Source organism: Palaemon carinicauda, chromosome 19 (genome assembly GCF_036898095.1).
Source record: "Palaemon carinicauda isolate YSFRI2023 chromosome 19, ASM3689809v2, whole genome shotgun sequence".
Classification (NCBI taxonomy): domain Eukaryota; kingdom Metazoa; phylum Arthropoda; class Malacostraca; order Decapoda; family Palaemonidae; genus Palaemon; species Palaemon carinicauda.
The window spans coordinates 39,413,962-39,437,382 of record NC_090743.1 but is presented as its reverse complement, the minus strand read 5'-3'; the positions used below and the strand labels follow the sequence as shown (position 1 = coordinate 39,437,382).

General features: G+C 40.6%; 1 protein-coding gene across 7 annotated transcripts in view; it reads right to left on the bottom strand.

Annotated features, from left to right (window-relative positions):
• Positions 1-4,945: 4,945 nt before the first annotated feature.
• The window catches only part of LOC137658587 (lactosylceramide 4-alpha-galactosyltransferase-like), a 63,668-nt gene continuing 45,192 nt past the window's right edge, over positions 4,946-23,421 (bottom strand). For all 7 annotated transcript variants that reach the window (XM_068393498.1, XM_068393496.1, XM_068393502.1 and 4 more), the window contains 4 exons: positions 10,131-10,344; positions 8,055-8,217; positions 7,785-7,957; positions 4,946-6,295 (listed from right to left, as the gene is read on the bottom strand). In XM_068393498.1, the coding sequence (XP_068249599.1) occupies positions 6,009-6,295; positions 7,785-7,957; positions 8,055-8,217; positions 10,131-10,344 (837 nt within the window). In that variant the 3' untranslated portion in view covers positions 4,946-6,008. The remainder of the gene's footprint in view (positions 6,296-7,784; positions 7,958-8,054; positions 8,218-10,130; positions 10,345-23,421) is intronic.

The following is a 23,421-nucleotide window of genomic DNA, read 5'->3' as shown; positions in this document are numbered from 1 at the left end:
TATATATATATATATATATATATATATATATATATATATATATGTATATATATATATATGTATATATATATGTATATATATATATATATATATATATATATATATATATTATACATATATATATATATATATATATATATATATATATATATATATATATATATATATATATACAGAATATAATGTGTTTAATACATATATATACACACATTTATACATATGTAAATATATTCACACACATGCAACGTATGTATATACACACAAACATATACTCAAAGGAAAAAGTAATACGTACATTGTTGAGTACGTAACCGATCATAAGGAATAAGTCGTCAAGATATTGCTAAAGAAGCTTGTTTATTTTCGTTGTGAACAGTAGGTTAGGAGGAGTGTTTTTAACGTCATATGTATTGATATATCCGGAGTTGAAATAAATGTGGTTTTACGTAGTGGTCCCAAGAGTTTGTGCATTTTGACAAAAGAATTTGTAAAGGAGAGAGAGAGAGAGAGAGAGAGAGAGAGAGAGAGAGAGAGAGAGAGAGAGAGAGAGAGAGAGAGAGAGAAAGAGAGAGAGAGAGAGAGAGAGACTTACATTAATCGAAATGTGGTTGGAAATAACGAATTATGAGAGAGAGAGAGAGAGAGAGAGAGAGAGAGAAGAGAGAGAGAGAGAGAGAGAGAGAGAGAGAGAGAGAGAGAGAGAGACTTACATTAATCGAAATGTGGTTGGAAATAACGAATTATGAGAGAGAGAGAGAGAGAGAGAGGAGAGAGAGAGAGAGAGAGAGAGAGAGAGAGAGACTTACATTAATCGAAATGTGGTTGGAAATAACGAATTATGAAAGAGAGAGAGAGAGAGAGAGAGAGAGAGAGAGAGAGAGAGAGAGAGAGAGAGAGAGAGAGAGAGAGAGACTTACATTAATATAAATGTGGTTGGAAATACTTATCACTGAGAGAGAGAGAGAGAGGAGAGAGAGAGAGAGAGAGAGAGAGAGAGAGAGAGAGAGAGAGAGAGAACTTAGATTAATTGATATGTGGTTGAAAATAACCAATTGACACTTACAATCTTAATTGATTAACACGTAAAAATATTCTTAATTATCACGACTTATTGCCATCTTTCTGAGCTACACAAATCGGTAAAATATTGACGGAATTAGCTAAGAAATATAAAATTTTCTCAATTAAAAAATTATAACAAATGAATCTTATACAGAAAGGATTAAGGAATCAGGCTCTTCCAATATTTTTTTTTTAAGCTAATTCCAAGATGAATTTACCTTCGTTTTGTGAAATATAAGTTGTGGTCGCCTATTGGAAATGTCTCTGCTTCGCAATCTGGTGGACTGGAGTTCATGACCCGCTAAAGCTCGATAGTTTCTTATACAGTAGTGTTTGAAACTTCACTCTCCTTGTGAACTAGGGATGTGGGGGACTGGGGAAGCCTATAGCTCTACCTGTTGAGTCATCCACCAGCCATTGCCTGGCACTCCCTGGTCCTAGCTTGATGGAGCGAGGGCTTGGGTGCTGATTTTATATGTTCATTTTCTAGGAAATTGTCCTGTCCCTTGCCTCTGCCATTCATGAACAACCTTTAAATCTAGCAGTTAGGGTTAAACAAGTTAACACTAGATTATAGCAAAAGCAAAATTCCCTGCATCTTTAACACAGTTAATTAACAATATTTGAGATTTGAGGAAAAATTATAAAACTTATGAAAGAGGAGGGAAAATAGAACTCCGTAAGTAGAGTAAAAGTATATATGATATCTGGAAAATTTAACAGTAACCAATTTCTTAACTTTGCCAAGGCTGGCAAATATAAAGACAAGTTTGTACACAATTTAAAGTGACAAAATTTCAGTAAGCTGCAATCATTGCGATGTACCATTACAGTATACTGAAAGCTTAAAAATAATATTTAGGTGTAATTAGATTGCCAAAAAATAAACATAGTTGGAAGGGCCAAGTTCAGTACAGGTCCCAGATTACTACCCTGAAGAACACACGGCAAAGGAGGTGACTTGGTTCATCCTCTCATCTGCAACATGCTCCGCCCACAAGCATCGTGATCGATTCCCAACGTCTCACAGCTGATTTACATAAACATAATCAGAATAAACCAAATTATAGGTAATTTTGTTACTTCAATGGTGACCCCCATGGCTGGCGTGCGCAGCACCTTCATATACCGCTTGTCAGAACAGAGGAGTAATGAAATAATGTTTATTTACGAGCAAAGCGAGTCACAGCGGAGCAAAGACTATTTGAGTGGCAGGCAATATTGATGCTTTTGGACAGAGCATATTAAAATTGAGGGGCTACACCCACTCGTATACCGTATCAAGTGTCTAGGCTAACCACGAATGCCATCAACAACAAACATTTTGCAGGCAAATTACTTTTAAAATTACAAGTTTTCTCAATGTAACAAAAATAACTAAGTTCTATTAAAGTAGATGGTCGTGTTCAGCTGTATCATTGATCTCATTTTTTGTATGAACCAAATGGGAGTCATGTTGAGCTTAATCTTCAATACATCTAGAAGACAGCTTCATTAGAATATGTAGGTGGGTCGACACAGGTGTTAATTAATAGTCAGGCAAAGGAAAGTAGTGAAATACATCATAGAAAGAAAGACGAAATAGTTATTCATGCTCCTGGGTTTCTCATAGTTCCAAGTCTACATTATTCTACATCACCAAGTCTATTCTATGGTTTTATTTGATTTGCTTTCTAAAGACAATACTAAATTCTCCTTGATGTACAGTACGCACTACCACACAGACACAAACTACACAAAAAATCCCAAGCTTGGTATCTAAGCTACAATTCAAGTACTTCAAGTTTGGAACATTGGTCATGCTCTAGAATTACTTTCTTCCATGGTTTTCCTGGTAGTCCCTTAATAGTTGACAATATCTTCCAGACTAACAATTAACAAACATCTATTGTTTCCAGACAATCCTTGATTGGTTGTTTTATGGGCCCTAGAATTTCCTAAAAGTCGAAGACTTGCAAACAAGCACCAAGCAATTTATAATCAATTCCTACACACACCCAGAATAGCTTTCAAATGCCTCAGACCAATCTTTTGATAGTTGCCAAATGGTTCCTTAAAAATCAATTAATACCAGATATTTCCGGGAAGAAAATCACTTACCTTTTTTCCATAATTAGTCTGGAAACGAGACACAAGATGTCACAGAATAGGGTGCCACACCTAAATCATGTCTTGAACAACAAATATTACAATAGGTATTGATTCACAGGTTCTTGGTTGCAAAATAGATGATAGAAATAATGGAAGTTGTGGAATCTAGTCAATCTCCTTCATATTTGCTGTTTAGGCCTATTAAATCAGTTGGTCTTTTTAGTGTTTTACCGGATGAGAATATCAAAAGATCCGAAAGATGATAAAGGCATAACATTATCTCACTAAGCGTAATTCACCTGAGGAAAAGATTGATAAAATAGTTGAAATATATAAAAGATTATGTTATATTTTGATAAAACAAAAGGCTAAGAGACATGAAATGCGTTACAAATTGAAGATGTCACAATAGCATTAACCACTGGCTAAAAGGTTATCTATATTAATAAGTAGAATCATACTGAGAATAGGAAGAAAGTGGAAAATCATAATTACATTTGAAAATTTTCAACGGCACATAAAAACAGTCTCATAAATTTTCAAAATTGTAATATACACAAGTTATTATACACCATTACACATCTTAAGTATTTGTTATTCTTACAAGGCAATGATTATACACATTTTAAAAAATACGGACACAAATGGAATGACAATTTTAATATATTGGTCATAATTTTGAGGGATAAAATATATAGCCCATACTTGCAACAGGAGACAACGCCCTCTAGATGGTAGAGTTGCTGAATGTCTCCAGAGATAAATAATGGATATTTATAATAACAAAATTAACCTAGATATATTTGGCAAATTTCAATCATGTCCCCTGGACAATAAATCACCCAAACCCTTCCTTCAGTAATGGAAAAAGACTTTAAAAGTCTCTGAAATTATTTGGAAATTTTACCATTACCAAAGGGTGTGGCCTATATCTCAACTTGTAAATAAAGACTAGACGTAGTTGTGTCCATTTTTGAAGGAAAATGCTGATTACCAAAATATGAATTATAAATAGTTATGACAATGAACCTATCATTCTTATGCTGTCACTTGTCTGTCGTGATAAACGCTGATTTCAATGATTTCACAGACAAACCCTTTTATACACTGTTGATTTTATAACATTCATTATAAAAGAGGTATTCAATCATTTGAAGCAATTCAAAATAAATATTCAATATGTTATTTCAAAGCGTGGAAGGATATCATAAAAACCACCACATTTTTTCTCTCAGGTAAAAAAAAGAATATAAAATTTTTTGAAATATGAAAAAAAAAAAAATTCTAGAAAAAAATTGTCTCAAAATTAATGTTTCTGATCTTAATAAGATTTGAAGTTTAATTTTATAAGACGATACAACAATATTTGAGCAATAATCACACTGCGTGGAAGAGATGGTAATTTCAAATCACTTATGATAATGAATCTGTTCCTGCTTGTTTCTGATTGTCATTCACGATTATCATTTTTGGTAAAATAAACTTTAAAAATTAACAGTGATATGTGAATTTCATTTTGAGTTGAAGTGTAATGATTCCAGTATGTATTCAAGTATATGTATATATATGCAATGTACTATATATATATATATTATATATATATATATATATATATATATATATATATATATATATATATAAATATATATATATATATATATATATATAAATATATATATATATATATATATATATATATATGAATATATATATATATATATATATATATATATATAATATATATATATATATATATATATATATATATATATATATATATATATATATATATACAGTGCATTATCAAAATCCGCGTGTATTTACCTTTCAGAACAAGACATTACGCAAGCAAGAGTTCTTGTAAGGAAGATTTTGTTGCTTGGATTCAATGACATTGCTTGTCGATCTCTCCAAGTCACCAGCTTTGTCATTTCTTCTGCTGGAAAATAGGGCATCAACTTTTATTCATAATGTTCTATCTTTTTCTTGTATGATTTAAGAGTTTTTATTCGTTAAAGAAAGAATTGCACGCAACAATAGAGAGCGAGGTTGTTGGGACAGAGTCTTAACCTACTAAAAAGGACAACAATGGTGCTATGATTACTGTACCCACCAGCCAGCTGGGGTGTAACAGAGCAATAGAAATGGAGGAAAAATAACGGTTTCTAAATTATATGTACATCAACCACAACCACACTGCGATCTGAGTCACAGTGGACTCGAGATAGGGCCGATTATCGTTTGTTTTTCTTCCAGTGAATTGGAGGGATTTTGAAGCTAACTTAGGGTTAAAGTTAGCTGAGCTTCTAAAAATGCAAAAGCTTTCCTGTCTATTGAGAACAGCTGTCCACTTTATCATACTTTGATAATTTGAGGATTAACTTAGAAACTTTCAAAACTGACGATCATCATAGAAAAATAACTGTTAGAGTTTTTAGTGCAAAATTATCTTTAAAAAATCAACAGCAAAATAGCCTATTTCTATACCTAATAGAAGACTAGGACATTGGCACTGAAATTCGTTCATTTCCCTGTTCTTTTTAGCATAATTTTATAAGTATTTAGCACAACAAATGTGTTATTAAATATAGATTCCAACAGTTGAATATTCCTTGAATATTCTTTTAGTCTCTCAGTGTTTTTCGACATGGAAGTATAAAAGTTACGCAACCCTTCAAATCATCAACACTGAATTACAACTCCGTAATTGTCCCCAGACAAAAAAATAACCATTTGCACGAAGAACACAGGAGTCAAATTACCTAACATCTTCAATACCATCAGCATCAAACTTCGACTGCAAATATAAATACACAGATATGGGTTTGGCACATCAGCTGAGAATCATTACTCTCTTAAGTTTCATGGCTGTGCTTCGTGGATAAGTGCCTGGTTTTCTTCCTCTGTAGATGGTCTCTGAGCTTCCTTATCTGCCTGACAGCAGAATAAACCTTCGGACAGTTCTTCTTGGAAGTGCGGTCCACAATTGAGCCGTCCCCGGGATGCAAAGGTGCTCCTCGGCTGAACTTGTTCCAGAGGTGGATGCCCACGGTGTTCTGGGGCCAAGACCAGGCATTGCTTCCACCAGCCATGAATAGATCTTCCCAGCGCTTCCAGTGTAGAGGGTAGAAGGTTGATGGTTCTGCAAGCGCACAATTGGAATTAGGACCAGTTTCCTGTACAGTATTAGTAATTTTGAAATATATGCCTATTAGGCTGGGTAGTCAACATAAATACACGCAGTACTAGGGTTTTGCCATGGAGGAAAGATGAAGCAAAGTATTTGAATTTACAGTAAGAGTTTACATTTTAGTAAAACTAAGATTCAAAGTAAAAAATCTCCAAAATATACGCAGCTGAAGACACCACCAGAGTTCTACAATAGCTGTGGAAACAACAACCTATGCTTTTTATTGCCTCGTCAGTTATTACGGATACAAAAATATAAAATATGTAAACTAGTAGCCAGGGCAGTAGCTTCGTAAGTCATCTGGTATTGAATTAGTACATCTTTTTACTATCTGCCTCTATTCACATGATCAGTACTTTATTGGGTAAGTTATTGTTGGGAAAATCACATCAAAATTGGGCGTCTCTTAATAGAAAGATTAACATCAACTGGAATTGGTCACTGCACTATTTATGTCATTCACTTCTCCAAGCATTCCTTAGCCCACAGTAGAACCTTCAAATCTTGTAACATCACCTCTACCGCTCTTCTATACTCTACAGTCAGCATATCTTCAAAGTACACAGACCATCGACCAGGAACTGCTTACCCTTCAAACAGCATCTCTCCATTTACATAATTTATTCTAAGAGTCTTTATGTTATCTACCCTTCTCTTTACATTTACTTGTGTGTAAATATTAGAATTTGTGGAATATGAGCTGTGAATCGATACTGGGACCGGAGAGGCCATTCAGACCTGAGATGTAAATAAGGAGAAAACTCAATAGTTGCACATAATAGTTGAAAGAGGTTGGGTAGCAATAATGGAAAAATGGCAGCAGGTGCAAAGGTAAAGTAGGCTAAAAAATTATAAAAGGGATGGTTTGATGATCCCTTAGTAATGCCTAGTTTACTATAGGAGAGCCAATTAAGTTCTGTAGAAAAAATTTTCATTCTCCTTACAGCTCATGTTTATCATCTTGCATTTCCTTGCTCACATTTTTAACTCTCAATTTATTCTTGGCTGGCTTTCTGTATACCAGTACCGTTCATCTCTTTCGTAACTTTGTTATGCATTTCCCCCTCAAATAACCTGTTTCCTTCACTAAAGTTTCCAATTCATTATCCTACTACTTACTGTTTTTACCACCCCTTCTTATCTTCCTTCATCCATATGCATGTATTACAGATTAACATGGAACATAATTCCTCTTACAAATATTATTAGCAAACAGGAAGAACCTTTGCCTATTTCAACATTGGATCCATAATGTAAGTTAAATTGTCTCTGGCACATAGCAAAACATACGTTCTTAAATCTACCTTCTCCTTAAAACTGAGGTTGCATTTAATCATTATTTCATCTTTATCATTCAATTACTAACCTAACCCATCAGGTTTAGAATTAGAATCTAAAATTGAAACTAGAATTCAATAGAACAGCAATCAGTCAAGCTAACCTAACATGTCAAGGTCCTTGCACTGACGATAGTCCGAGATGTTGTGGATATTGCATATGTTCTTGACGACCCTCTGGAAGACCCCAGGGCCATTGTGGCCCCAGACATTCTTCTTGAAGTGTTCTGTCAGCTCTGTGGTAGCCTCTTTGCAGAGCCAGTGGTCTTTGGGCATCCTGGAAAGTAAAGGGCAATAAACAATAGAGAGAGAGGTTTACCTTCCGTTTGTTTTTCTTTAGTAAACAAAAACAATGTGACCAATAAACAGCCTACCTGAAGGCGCCATTGGAAAGTTGGTCCCATTTCTCCCTGCCTATCCAGGTATCACTGGCGGGCAGCGGCGCTACTATCCACATGTCCAGATCCAGGTAGGTTCCTCCGACAGAGCACACAACGCCAAGCCGAAGCGCGTCCGATAAGTTGATTCCAGCCCAGTCTGTGGTGGAGTAATGATTCTCAGTGGTTTGGTAAGGATTCTTAGTATTGAATAAAGATTCTCAGCGGTGGAATAATGATTTTAAGTGTTGAAGTAATGATTCTCAATTGAGAAATGATGAATGTGGAATAATGATTCTCAGTCGTGAAGTAATGATTCTAAATTGTAGAGTAATGTTACCAAGTGTTGGAGTAATGATTCTAAATGTTGAAGTATCGATCTCAATAGTATAGTAACGATACTGAGTGTTGGAGTAATGACTCTCAGTGGTGAAGGCATAATTCTTATTTGTCGGGTAACGAGTATCTCAGTGTCAGAAAGATGAATCTTAATGTTAACAGTCCTGATACCCAATTTCGGATTAAATCTGGTCGAATTTATAAACTTGGGCCAAAATGAAGGCCATTCATGTGTAAATTATGGGAAACCTGAAAATCAGTTGGAAAGCAAGAAGGAATAAAGTAAAGAGGTGAAAAGAGAGTAAAGTAGAGGGAAAATGTGAGTAAAGTAGAGGTTTAAATGTGAATATAGTAGAGGTAAAAAGTGAGTAAAGTACGGGTAAAAAGTGAGTAAAATAGAGGTGAAAGTGAGTAGAGGTAAAATGTGAACAAAGTAGAGATAAAAAGTGAGTAGATGTGAAAAGTGAGTAAAGAAGAGGTAAAACGTAGGTAAAATAGAGGTAAAAAGTGAGTAAAGTAAAGAGGTAAAAAGTGAGGAAAGTAAAGACTTTAAAAGTAAGTATATTAGAGGTAAAAGTGAGTAGAGGTAAAAACTGAGTAAAGTAGAGTTTAAAAATGAGTAAAAGCAGAGGTGAAAATTGAGTAAAGGGGAAGTGTAAAGTGAGAAGAGGTAATAAGTGAGTAAGGTAGAGGTAAAAAAACGATTAAAGTAGAGGTAAAACGTTAATAAAGATGTAGGCCTAATTTATTAGTTAAGTAAAAAAGTAAAAGGTGAGTAGAGGAAAAAAGTGAGTAAAGTAGAAGTAAAAAGTGAGTAAAGTAGAAAGTAGGTAGAGGTAATAAGTGAGTAAAGATGTAGGCCTAATTAATGAGTAAAGTAAAGATGTAAAAAAGTGAGTACAGATCAGAATCAATGAGACCCTGAAAGGTGTGAAGTAATTTCTCTCAGTAAAAGAGTAATGACTCTCAATAAAGGAGTAACGACTCTTAATAAATGAGTAATGACTCTCAGTAATGGAGTAATGATGCTCAATAAATGAGTAATGACTCTCATTAAAGGAGTAATGATTCTCAATAAATGAGTAATGACTCTCAATAAAGGAGTAATGACTCTTAGTAAATGAGTAATGGCTCTCATTAATGGAGTAATGATTCTCAATAAATGAGTAATGGCATTCATTAAAGGAGTAATGATTCTCAATAAATGAGTAATGACTCTCAGTAAAGGAGTAATGATTCTCAATAAAGGAGTAATGATTCTCAATAAGGGAGTAATGTCTCTTAATAAATGAGTAGGGACTCTCATTAAAGGAGTTATGATTCTCAATAAAGAAGTAAAGACTCTCATTAATGGAGTAATGATTCTAAATAAATGAGTAATGACTCTCAGTAAAGGAGTAATGATTCTCAATAAATGAGTAATGACTCTCAATAAAGGAGTAATGTCTCTTAATAAATGAGTAATGACTCTCATTAAAGGAGTTATGATTCTCAATAAATGAGTAATGACTCTCATTAAAGGAGTTATGATTCTCAATAAATGAGTAATGACTCTCAGTAAAGGAGTAATGATTCTCAATAAAGGAGTAATGACTCTCAATAAAGGAGTAGTCATTCATCCTCATTCAGTAACGATGCTTAACGATGGAATAATAATGATTCTTACAAGAGGAGTCCTGAGTCTCACTAAGTGCAACTACTACCCATGTGCCTGCTTCAGTCAACCCTGCTCACCTGTGCCCCTAGCCCACTCCATCTCCCTCAGCCAACGGTTGAGCTTCCCAGTTCCCTGGATGGCGTCATCCACGTCGAGGGTTGCTATCCTTATGTTCTGGTGGGTGGCCAGTGCCTGGATGATGGCATCCGTGCCGCCAACGTGGGTGGATGTCAGGGCCAAGTGGACCTGGTAATCAGGGTGGTGGACGGCTGCGCTCTCAACGGCACACGCCTGCAATGATGAATCAGAAGTTGATGAATATACTAATTAATAAATAATTAGGATGAATATGGGAATGATAAAGTGAATATGTCAATAATATTCATCTGAAAAAAATCACACTCAGAAGAAATAATAAAATGTTGAAAGTATTGATATGAAGGATTTGTCAAGTAACATTACATGTGACACAAGGAAAAAGAAAAAAAACTTGATGATACACAAAATTGGGAAAAAACAAGTTAATGTTTTGAGACGGCTTGGTCAAGTGGAGAGAATGAAGTACGGAAGGATGATGAGAATAGCATATATTACGAATATGTTAAAGGAGAGGGGGGAGGTAAGACCCATTAGGGGGTGGGATATATGGAATTATAAAGGAAGAGGGAGAAATGTCAATGTAGCAGTGTGTAAGAGGATTCGATACACTGCTGATGTCTTCTGTGCAGGTGGATGAATTGGCTAATTGTGTGGAAGTTTTCTAACAAAGGTTTTGACGATGATTCATTAGATAAGAGAGTACGTGAGGCAGTAATAGTTGCTAAAATTTTTCCTGGAGCCAGCCACATTGTGTGTGTGTATATATATATATATATATATATATATATATATATATATATATATATATATATATATTTTTGGGCTCAAGCCATGTCGTCCTGATGGAAGTTCCTTAAAGGCAGCTTCCTAGGGTATATTACAACTACGGCGATATTCCCAGAGAATTTACCTTAAGGTACCCAGAATTCTAACTCCTGGAGCGAGTATCCCTAAAAAAGACCTTAGGGATATCGTAAATATCAGTGGACGTATTCTTGACACGCCTCATAGCAATCTATACCCCGAATAGAGTTAACACTTCGTAGGGGTCAAATGGCAAGAAAACGAAAACGAGAAAGAAAAGGGGAGAGCCGTTCGTAAGGCCCTCTCTTCTCCCGTTTCGTAAGCGTGCCCTGCGCCGATTCTGGCGCCATCTGCATTCCTTTTTGCGTAGCTTTACAACTCGGTGTTTTTTCCTGTGTTTCTACCAAAATCTTGGATTTACTCTCATTTTATGCTTTCTCCAACTTCTTCTGCTCGGATAAGTTGAGTACTATTTCTTTTATGTATAAATGTAGGCTCTTGTTTAAAATTAAAGTATTTATAAGAGTTATCTTTGATACAAGAGCTGTTGCCTGCTGGAGGCGTCATGGACGCTGTCGCTCGCTAGAATAGGATTTATTTGTTAGCAAGAGCGACGTTCCCAGCCCCCTGCGCTTTAATAATTAGCTGCTTAGCTTAATTAGGAATTCTGTTATGATGCGTTAGTAGTGCGCCTGGCGAAAGCTTTGCCTAGGCTGACCAACACTAGTCTTCGTAGCCTAGTTATTGGTCCTTGTACTTCCTGCATGATATTTAGTCTTCCAAGTGTGTTTTTATATTGCTTAAAGCGTTAGGCAACGTTATACATACAGCCCTTTTCGAGTAATTTCCAAGATAGTATTGGAGTGAGTTTCGGTGATTTAGGTAATCGATTCTCTTAGTGCCTAGGCTAGGTTGTCTTAGGTCTTGATAATATTATCTTTTCCCCGTTTGCTCCCTTCTCTTCGGGGAAGGGGCAAACCCTTTCCCTCTGTTTAAGCCTTAGGCTTAACTCTAGTGGTTTGTTTGAATTAATTTTCAAATATAACTATGCTGGAGTAGTACTGTACCTTCCTGCTCCAACTGAATTGGTTCAGAGGGGGACAGTACAGCAGTGTATTAGTCTGAGTCCGTGTTGGTCTAGCGTGGGGCAGAGTCTCCCTTGCTGCCTGACACGGGCATAGGAGGTTTATCCTCCTTGATTCACCTTGGAAGGTTTCGGTAATTATGATCCCTTCGCTCGGTGACCCCTCAGACTTGTCCTCTTGCTGTTCCGGGTTCGGGATATGTTCCCTTTCCGGAATAGCAATTCCTTCCTTGCCTTGGTTTTAGGGAGGCAGCCAGTAGTGCCGGCCTCCCTCCCTGGATCTCTCTGGCTGAGATGAGCTTTCTTAGTTTGGAATGATCCTTAACCAAGGCAAGGTTGGACAGGACCCTCTGTCCTTCCCTTCTATTTTCCGTTTCCTTTGTGTCAGTCGTCTCACATCCGTACCTAACATAGGTTGGGATGGGGAGCTGACGTGGTCCCCTGTCGGCCGGCAGAGAGTGCCGACCGGCAGAGGACCTATCCTTTGAGTGCTGCCCGGTCCTTCCTTGGTCCCTCAACCGCTGCCGTCTGTAGTTTCAGTAAGCAGTGGTTAGGAAGCTTGACTTAGTGTCTCCCCTTCCTCTCGGCACTCTTTCGGGTGTCGGGCGCGGAGGTACATAGCCTCTTAGCCCGGCACCCATTCTGTTGTCTTCTCTTGTGTTGTCCTTGCCGTCTGCCGGCCTAGTGGCCGGCCGTCGGTAGGGGGATGTTCGCTAGTTCTCTTGCTGTCGGTCGGCGGTGGTCTTATGCCTTTGCTGGCCGGTCTCCTTGCTCACCTGCCGGCCGCTTTGAGTGGCGGCCGGCAGCCGGACGCTACCTGGAGTGGATGCCAGCCGGCAGGGTTTACTCACCTCTGCCGGGCCGGCCTGCTACATCACTCGGTTGGCCGGCCACTAAGAGTGATGGCCGGCAGCTGGGTGCCAACCGGGTAGCTATGGACCGGCAACCACTACCGACCGGTTCAGGCATAGGAACTGGAGTTCTCCCCCGTCTGGGTGATCCTAAGTGGCATACTTGAGACCTACCTTTGGAAAAGGGGGTGGGGGTGCTGACCGGCAAGAGCCGGCCGGCACACCACCCTCATGTACTGTATCAGTTCTTCCCTGTTTAATGTCTTCTACCAGGGGAGAACATGATATAGTAGGTTACAACACTGTCTTTTCTAACTTACTTGTGTTGCCTTGTGCAGTCACTTGGTGTTGCCTTACAGGGATGAAAAGAGAACTCTTTTCATCTTTAGCCAGAATGGTAAAATCTTACCTTAGGTGTGAGCTACACCTAATTTCCCTCGGGAAATATGATCTTTGGTTATTCTAGCAAAGACTAACCATTTGATTTTAATGGCTGGTGGGCTTCCACAGGTGATTGTGGGGGATTCACAAGTATGTGTCTTTTCCTTATTCTTTGTGGTCTTGCACGACCCGTTGTTGTTGGCCTTACAGATAAGAAAGTGAGTTCTTTCTTGTCTACTATCCGGTATTTTAAAATCATTCCTTAGGGGGGGCTACACCTTCTTCCTTTGGAAATTTTCCATTGGTTAATCTGGCATAGATTAACTATACGATTTTATGAATTGGAAGGCTACAACAATTGGGTGTGCGGGAAATACAAGGATGTGTCTTTCCGTTTTGTTATGCTACTGTGCATATCCAGTGATACGTAGTTCACTTGATACTCATGGAAATTTCTTCTCTTTACAGGAGGACCATCCGTAGTGCGGATGTATTTCTGCAACGTCCGCAGTAGGGCTTCTGCGGACATGGTTCTGAAGGAGGCGTGTGGCATGCGCTGTCTCCACGGATGTTCTCCGGTATTGGGTTCCCCAGGTATGTTTCATATGCACTAACCTATCTATTGAGGTTTTTCTTTTCGCTTCGCTCAAAATCCGTTTTCGTCTCCCCTACAACGGTGGATTCAAGGGATATAGCTAGGGAGAAGCTTCGTACCTGGGTGAGGGGCTTTCAGAAAATTACCTCTGGACCTTATCTTCCAAATGAGAAGATGAGGGCTTTCTTTTCCTAGGGCATCAACTGTTACAGTGATTCCCCAACCTCAAGAGGAGGTCCCCTTAATTCAGATCCCGTGGATGCTGAAGTCACGGTCGCCTTGCTTAGCATCCAGTTGGACGACAGGATGCCAGACGTGTCCGAACGTCTGGAGGAAGACCTCCTGGCAGAAGGCCAGGATGAAGTTCGAGCTCCGGACAAGGTAGCGGAAGAGGCCGAGAGAGGTCGGCTGCTCCGGTTCAGGTCCTTGAACCTGCTCCCTCAACATCATCTGCTCTCGCAGTAGAGCAGGCCCTCCCTCCATTGTGGGCTTGATCCAACAAAGGCAGAGGGAGAAGAATGGGAAGGCAGCTGCATTGTAACTGCAGGGGCACATCCGGACTGCGAGGTCCGGTGGAAGGAGGTACCAGCTTCAAAGGAAGAGACAGAGCCTAAGGAGGTCGAAGTGATAGACCATGACAGGCTCATGCCTTGCTTTCTTCTTCGATGAAAGAGAGGGGCGTCATGAACTCAAAGGTAGCTGTATTTGAGTAAGAGGCTCCCTTCCTTTGTGTCCTCTCCTGCCACAGCCTTCCCCCTTTTTTCGCTGAAAGGGTTTGCGGCGGTTTTGAAAACAGTCGAGGCTGGCAAGCCTTTCCCCTCCCTGGTGGAGTGTAAACCCTTGTTGCTGGCTTTTAGAAAGGAAGATTTAGTAAGCTAAACAAGGACTGGAAGGACGTCCATCTTACCTTCTCAGTCCAGATGTGGGAGGCGGATTTTGTCGGATGCCGGTTCGGCGAGATCCTCTCTAAGCTGTCTGGTTTTCTTTTGCGGAGAGAACTCTGGACAAAAGAAAGACTGGCTGCCTCTTTGTCTCTTCAGTCCACGTTGAGACGATGACAAGTGATCCCAAGGTCCATGAAACGTTCATGGTTGTGATCAAGACTCATCTGGCCACTGTGACGAAGGATCTCTACAGCTCCGTCAGGGCGAAGAGAACCTGTAGGGAATTCGAGTTCGCCCGGGCTACGATGAGGCACGAGCCAAGGAAACTAATCTCCTCCAACAGTTGGGACAAAGACCTTTTCCCTAGTGAGTCGGTCAAAAAGGTTGATAGGGCCGCCACGGACGAAAGAAATCTTCTCCGGGAGTGGGGCCTGTCTACCAAGAGAAATTCTTCCCCGGATGGGGTCCCCAACCTTGGAGGAAGACTAAAAGGATTAGGATACTTTCTCGGCCAGCTAAGTCAAGTAGACATCAGCAGCAACGGCATTTGCTGATGCCCTCAGTGCCCCAGATGGTGGCAAAAACCCCGACCACACTTCAGTGGGTTCCCCAATTCGTGTCGACACAGTCTCCGGCATTCAACCCATCGTTCGAAGGTCAGTCAACTGCCTGTCGAACAAGCCTAGAGGAGCAGCCAGAATTTCGTCTAGGCGCCCCTCAAGGAGAAGGGGTTTCATGGGTGGTCGAGGTCAGAGAGGCAAGACCTCAGGACAACAGTCCGAGCAAGATGATATTGGTAGAAGGGAGTCTCCAACGCTTTTGGGATCGGTGGACCTTCGATCCCTGGGTCCACAGCCTACTCAAGAAGGGACTGGGCTGGAGCTGGTACAGCACTCCATCCCCATACCCTCGGCGTTTTTCCGATTCTCCACCCCCGTTCTGGAGGAGTTCATTCATGAACTGTTAGAGGAAAAGTGATCCGAAGGGTAAAGTCCATCTAATTCCAAGGGAGGCTGTTTTGTGTTCCCAAGAAAGACTCGAAAATCTCGGAGTCATTCTGGACTTGTCGCCACTTAACAGGTTCATAGCGAACTACAGGTTCAAGATGCTAACAATACAACACATAAGGACCTTACTGCCCAAGAGGGCAATTACCGCCTCCATAGTTTTGTCAGACGCCTATCGGCACGTTCCAATCTATTGTCGATTCCCCTCCTACCTAAGGTTAAGGCTACAACGAAGACTATACGTCTTCAAAGCCATGCCTCTCGGGCTTAAAATAGCCCCAAGGATTTTCACGATGCTTGCGAACATAGTTCTCAGTCAATTACGCCTAAAGGGAATTCAGGTAGTAGCCTACCTGGATTTTTGGCTGGGGTGGGCAGCACCCAGGACAGAATGCTTGCAAGCTTCCCTGTATGTGATCCATTTCCTAGATTATCTAGGCTTCAAGATCAACAGGAAAAGTCTCAACTTCCTCCATCTCTAAGTTCCGGTGGGTGTGAATCCACTGGGACCTAATGTCACACCGTTTTCTCCGTCATGGCGGAGAAAAGAAAGGAGATAGCTGGTTCTGTCAAGAGACTTCTAGATTCCGTATGGATATCAGATGCGAACTGGAGAGTGTACTGGGGTCTCTCCAGTTTACTTCGGTGACAGACCCAGTGCTAAGAGCACAGCTAAAGGATGCAACCGGAGATTGGAGTAGTTATGCATCAGATGCGCGAAGAGATCTGAGAAGACCAGTTCCGCTTCGTCGAAATACTCTTCTTAGGCCTTGGTCCCAAGCCAGACTCCTTAGGAAGTCAGTTCTTCTTCATCCACCTCCCCCGTCGGTGACGAGTCACCCAGACGCCTCGAAGGAGGGATGGGGAGTTCACTCTCATCAGAAAAAGGCCCAAGGGTCTTGGTCCAGTCTATTCAAGACCTCTCACAGTCATTTTCGAGAGACTATGACAGTCCTTCTTTCCTTCAAGAAAGTCTCCCCGCATCGCTCGATCCACATTAGGTTGGTGCTGGACAGCGGGGGAGTTGTGAGATACTTGAATCGACAAGGATCAAGGTCGCCACCTCTCAACCAGGTGATGTTGGCCATCTTCCGATTTGGGGGAAGAAGAAATGGTACCTGTCAGTAGTTCACCTTTAAGGAGTCCGCAATGTGACAGCGGACGCTCTATCCAGGTTCACACCGATAGAGTCGGAATGGTCCCTAGACGCAGGACCATTCTCCTTCATTCTGAGTCAAGTCCCAGAACTGCGGCTAGACCTCTTTGCGACGAAAGACAACAAGAAGTTGCCCCTGTATGTGTCCCCGTACGAGGACCCCTTGGCGGAAGCAGTGGACACGATGTCCCTCGACTGGAACAAATGGTTCAGGATTTATCTGTTTCCTCCTTACAACCTTCTGTTGAGGGTCCTCAACAAACTGAGATCATTTAAGGGAGTAGCGGCAGTAGTGGCCCACAAATGACCGAACAGTGTGGGGTTCCCTCTGACATTGGAACTACGATTGGAGTTTCGTCCGCTACCAGATCCAGTTCTGACCCAGTGAGTCCAGAAGTCAATTGTCTGCGCTTCATCACAGAAAACCCGGACCCAGCAGCTCATGATTTCTTTCCTTAATCAGGTGAGAAAGTGTTTCGGGATTTCGAAAGCCAGCACGGACTTCCTAAAGGATTATAAGATAAGGCAATATGAGTCATCTTGGAGAGAATGGGTAGCCCTTGTCAGACGAAGATTCCGCAGGAGATCACGACGGACTTCTGCTTGTCTTTCTTCATCCATCTCCATGGTTATGGATCGGTAACTAACACGATTTTATCATGTAGGCCTGCTTTGACAAGACCCATTCTATATGCCTTCCAGGTCGACCTCGCTAACGAGATCTTTTATAAAAGTTCCGAAAGCCTGCGCTAGGCTCAGACCTTTAGCACCTCCAAAGCCCAATTCATGGTCTTTTAGAAAAGTTCTTCATGTTGCTTCACTGTTGAACAATAAGGAGTGTGCGTTAAAGGATTTGACCCATAAGTTATTCTCCTTTTTGCACTCGCGTCCGGGGCCAGGGTTAGTGAGATCATACCCCTCTCGAGAGAGGAAGGTCGTGTTCAGTCCCTGGATGGGTGAACTGAACCTATTTCCGGATCCTACGTTTCTCACCAAGAACGAGTTACCCACCATCAGGTGGGGTCCCTGAAGAATCTGCCCTCTGAAAGAAGATGCATCTCTATGTCCAGTAGAATGCCTAAAGGTCTATCTTCGTAGAACTTCAGACTTCAAGGATGGCCATCTGGCCAGGGGAGAAACGTCAGGCTCAAAATTTATTACTGAAATAACTCAGGGCGAAAATCACATATCTTATTCGCAGAGCGGATCCTGACTGTTCACCCACAGGTCACGATCCGAGGAAAGTTGCTTCATCCTTAAACTTCTTTAGTTGTAGGGATTTTGGACATCTTCGTTCGTACACTGGCTGGAAGTCTTCCAGAGTGTTCTTTCGTCACTATGCGAAGCAAGTGCAGCAACTAAGAGGTTCTGTGGTGGCAGTGGGTTGCGTCGTTAACCCTGCTGTTTAACTCTGCGAGGAACAGTAACTTAATTGGGACAATTAATTCCAGGGTGAGTATGTAGTCACATGTTGTACTACATACTATGTGAGGGTACTGGGTGACCCACGTTGACTGTTCCACTTTCAAAGGTGAACCCAGCATAAGTGCAAACATGCGTGCCGAGCGTTTCTAACGCTAATGTGACTGATTAGTAAAACAGACTTTTGACTTTGATACTTTGGTATCTTAAAAGTGGCTCCAATGTTTTTTCTTTCAGACAAACAAGTTGCTGTTTACTATCATACTTATGCTTAAAGTTTTAGTTATCCTCCTCTTATATATAGATATATATATATATATATATATGAGTGTGGTTAACCTGTTTGTTTATTGTCTGTCAATAAACTGGTTCTTGAGAACCTTGCGTCTCCTTCACCTGTGAGCATTCATTCTATGTATATTTACCCGGGGATAATTCTAATAGAATGTTCCCTTATGCAAGCTAATATTACATTGGTTTATGCTTCCCCTTAGCTGGAGGACTCCATCCCATAAAGGGATGGTGGCGGATTTACGAGTTTCCTCCTAAGCGGATATGAACCTTTGTCCAATACGTGTTTTGAGCGGAGGACTGGTCGATATTTCATATTGACACAGTGATTCTTTTCGAACTTCGCTTTACCCAGTATGGGGTGAGACCACTATACTCGCTTGCCTGGGGTTCATACTTAGATATATGTACTCTTCGAGACTTTCCCAGAGTCTAGTAAGACTCTTCCCTGTTGGGGGCAGGAAGCTCTATCATGGTTTATGATTAGTTGAAAAGATGTATGACGGTAATATCTTAGGTCTCTAGGTCGCGTCGACTGGGGGAAATATTTCTGAGGAGTACGGCACATTTTGAGAATCCACAGATACAATAATGCTCTGGTATACTTCCATCAGGACGACATGGCTTGAGCCCAAAAAACGGATTTTGAGCGAAGCGAAAAATCTATTTTTGGGTAAGATGGCCATGTCGTCCTGATGGACCCGCCCTTCCCTTTCAATGAAAGGGCCGTAGGATCCCTCCCTACATACAGTATCTGTAGCACCTCGTGTTTCGCTACAAGGAATGCAGATGGCGCCAGAATCGGCGCAGGGCACGCTTACGAAACGGGAGAAGAGAGGGCCTTACGAACGGCTCTCCCCTTTTCTTTCTCGTTTTCGTTTTCTTGCCATTTGACCCCTACGAAGTGTTAACTCTATTCGGGGTATAGATTGCTATGAGGCGTGTCAAGAATACGTCCACTGATATTTACGATATCCCTAAGGTCTTTTTTAGGGATACTCGCTCCAGGAGTTAGAATTCTGGGTACCTTAAGGTAAATTCTCTGGGAATATCGCCGTAGTTGTAATATACCCTAGGAAGCTGCCTTTAAGGAACTTCCATCAGGACGACATGGCCATCTTACCCAAAAATAGATTTTTCGCTTCGCTCAAAATCCGTTATATATATATATATATACTGATAATTATGTGTAATTAATTTTATATAGAAAGGCATACACACATACACACACACACACACACACACACATATATATATATATATATATATATATATATATATATATATATAAATATATTCAAGCACACACACCTATATATCATATATATATATATATATATATATATATATATATATATATACAAATAAATTTTGCACATTTAGACGTGTTTTTTTCATAATACAAATAATTCACATACAGTGAACCCTCGCTACTTCGCGGTTCGACAATCGCGGATTCACCACTTCGCGGGTTTTTTCCATAACCCATATATATATACATATCGCGGATTTTCCGGAAAATTCGAAAATACCGCGAAATCTGAAGACAACCAAATACGATATTTTGTTACCTGTAATTCCATTAATACTGTAATTAGTAATATCTGCTCTTACTGATTGTTCATTGCATTACATATGATATATAATTCAGCACAGAAAGAAATAAAACACGAAAAGAGAATGTGATCATACGATAATGTACTGTATACAGTACGTAGTAAAATTAAATCGAACATGAAACGCAAATCAGATGCAGTCATACAATACGTATTAGAATGGTGTACAGTAAGGCTGCTGTTGACTACTACTGTACGTACAGTACTACAAATGTAATGGATGTGCTTCTTTTCCATGAATCTTTTGTATGTATACGTACGTAGTACAGTACTGCATCCAATAATATTCTTTGTTGCAAAAATCACATTTCGAATAAGCGTACGAGAGAGAGAGAGAGAGAGAGAGAGAGAGAGAGAGAGAGAGAGAGAGAGAGAGAGAGAGAGAGAGAGACACACACACACACACACATCCTACAAAAGAATAAAACACTGTAGCATACGTAAAGCTATTAAATATTGTTATTACTGTATTATTGTTGTTGTTGTTAATAAAATTATGATTGTTATTATTATTATCATTATTATTATTATTACAGTACTGTACTGTATTATTATCATTATTTATTATTATTACGGTATTATTAATCTACGTACGTTCGGTATGCGCGGGGCATCTTCTATGAGTTGGTAACCTACGCATCATATACTGTAAGACGGGTTGTGATTGGTTCAAGCGCTGATAGATGACGAATCAGAACTCAAGTTTTGTTATCTAGCCTGTGATTGGTGTTTTGCCATCATCTCCTACCCGCAGCATCTAGGTTCTCGCGGGGCTGGATCGTCCACTTTCTCTTACCGCGTATCGCTGAGTAGACGTTCTTAAGTTTGTGAATCTGTGCTGTGTGCGACTTTTTTAAGTTGAACTTTTTATCAAATCCTACTGTAATGGCTCCCAAGCGTTCTGCTTCTCTTAAGGCTGGTAGTGAGCCTAAACGCCACCGAAGGATGATGACGATAGCTGAGAAGGTTACGCTTCTCGATATGTTAAAAGATGGTAGAAGTTACGCGGCCGCTGGGCGCCATTTTGGCATCAACGAATCTACTGTTCGCTATATCAAGAAGGACGAGGCGAACATTAGAAAGACGGCTGCAATCACCTTTAGCAGATCAGCGAAGCGAGTCGTTACAACGCGTAATAAAACGATCGTACGCATGGAAGGTGCTTTAGCTGTGTGGATTGCCGACTGCCGGAAGAAGATCATAGCGTTGGATACGAACACCATCCAAACAAAGGCTTTGAGCTTATATGAGAATTTTGCTGCAAAGGAACCTAAAGACGACGACGGGAACCATGCTGAAGATGATGATGATGCAGATGATCCTCAACCAGGGACATCCACTGATTCCCAGCCTCAGAAACGTTTTTCCGCCAGCAAAGGATGGTTCGCGAAGTTTCAGAAACGCTTCGCCCTGAAAAGCGTTTCCCTGCATGGGGAGTCTGCTTCCGCTGACACTGCCGCTGCTGAAACTTACGTGAACCAGACGTTCAAGAATATTATCGCCGAAGGTGGATACAAGCCAGAACAAGTCTTTAATATGGATGAGACCGGCTTGTTTTGGAAGAGAATGCCGTCGCGAACTTTCCTGTTCAAAGAGGAAGCCAAAGCTTCTGGCTTTAAAGCATTCAAGGATCGCGTTACCCTCGTGATGTGTGGCAATGCTGCTGGATTTTTGCTAAAGCCGGGGCTTATTTATAAGATGAAAAATCCTCGCGCTTTGAAAAATGAAAATAAGAATCTCCTTCCCGTGTACTGGATGCATAATCAAAAAGCATGGATTACGAAGATGCTGACCTCCAACTGGTTCCATCAGTGTTTTATCCCGCAAGTCAGCAAATATCTCGTAGAGAAGGGCTTGCCATTCAAGATCCTTCTCCTTATGGATAACGCTGGTGGACACGCAACTGACCTGTCGCATGAGGGCATTCAGGTTGAGTTCCTGCCACCCAACACCACGTCATTAATTCAACCGATGGACCAGGGGGTTATCAGGGCGTTCAAGGCCCTCTACACGAAGAACACCTTGGCGGACCTCGTTGCGTGTGTGGATGCTGCCCAAGATGATGAGGATGAAGATTTTAACTTGAAGGCGTACTGGCGGCAGTACACCATAGCCACGTGCCTGCAGAATATTCAGAAGGCACTTCAAGAGATGAAACCTGCAACCATGAATGCGAGCTGGAAGAAGTTGTGGCCCGAGATTGTTTACGACGACAAGGGATTTACTCCGTCGGAAATCCAACACTCTGCAATACGCAAATCTGTGCAGTTGGCTGCCATAATTGGAGGTGACGGGTTTGGCGACATGACGACTGAAGACGTCGACGAGTTGTTGGACTGCCATTCCCAGCCCCTAACTGACGCAGACCTCGAAGACCTGACGAAATCGGCAAGCGAAGAAGAGAGTGAAACCCAGGAAGAGACCCAAGAAAATGTCGAAGAAACGGGCTTAACATTAGAACGGCTTGCCAAGGCCTGCAACCATGCGAAGGAGTTGAAAGAAATGTTGCAAGAGTGGGACGAGGATATGGTTCGCTCGATGCAATTCTGCAACAAGATCGATGAAGACATGACTCCCTACAAAATGCTCTTGGATCGAAAAAAGAAGCAGCGGCAACAACTTCCGATCACAATGTTCTTCCAGCCTCGCAAAAAAGAGCCAGTTCCCCCTGCTAGTACGCCTTCGGAAGAAATTGAAGAAGTTTCCCAGGAAGAAGTTGAAGAGGTGTCCCAGGAAAAGACACCTCCGTCTGAAGAGACGTAAAATACTACCTGGCTGCACAGTAGAACACATCATCAGCTTCATCATCATCATTTCTACTGTGCAGCAAATTCATCGCCATCATCATTCAAGTTTTTCTTCAACTTCTTTCGTGGTGAGTACAGTAACAATCTTTATTTTTTACTTTAATTTTCTTACATTCTAAAACTGTATTTGTGCCTGTTTTATAGTTTAGTACTGTACGTACTGTATGCATTAAGTTAAAGGGAAGGTTTTAAAAGTCTACATGTTGTAACCTATCATATTTTTTTTGTTTAAAATTTACATTTACGTACGTAAAACAATCTCTCTCTCTCTCTCTCTCTCTCTCTCTCTCTCTCTCTCTCTCTCTCTCTCTCTCTCTCTCTCTCTCTCTCTCTCTCTCTCATAAATTGATTTTTTATGTTTAAAATTTACA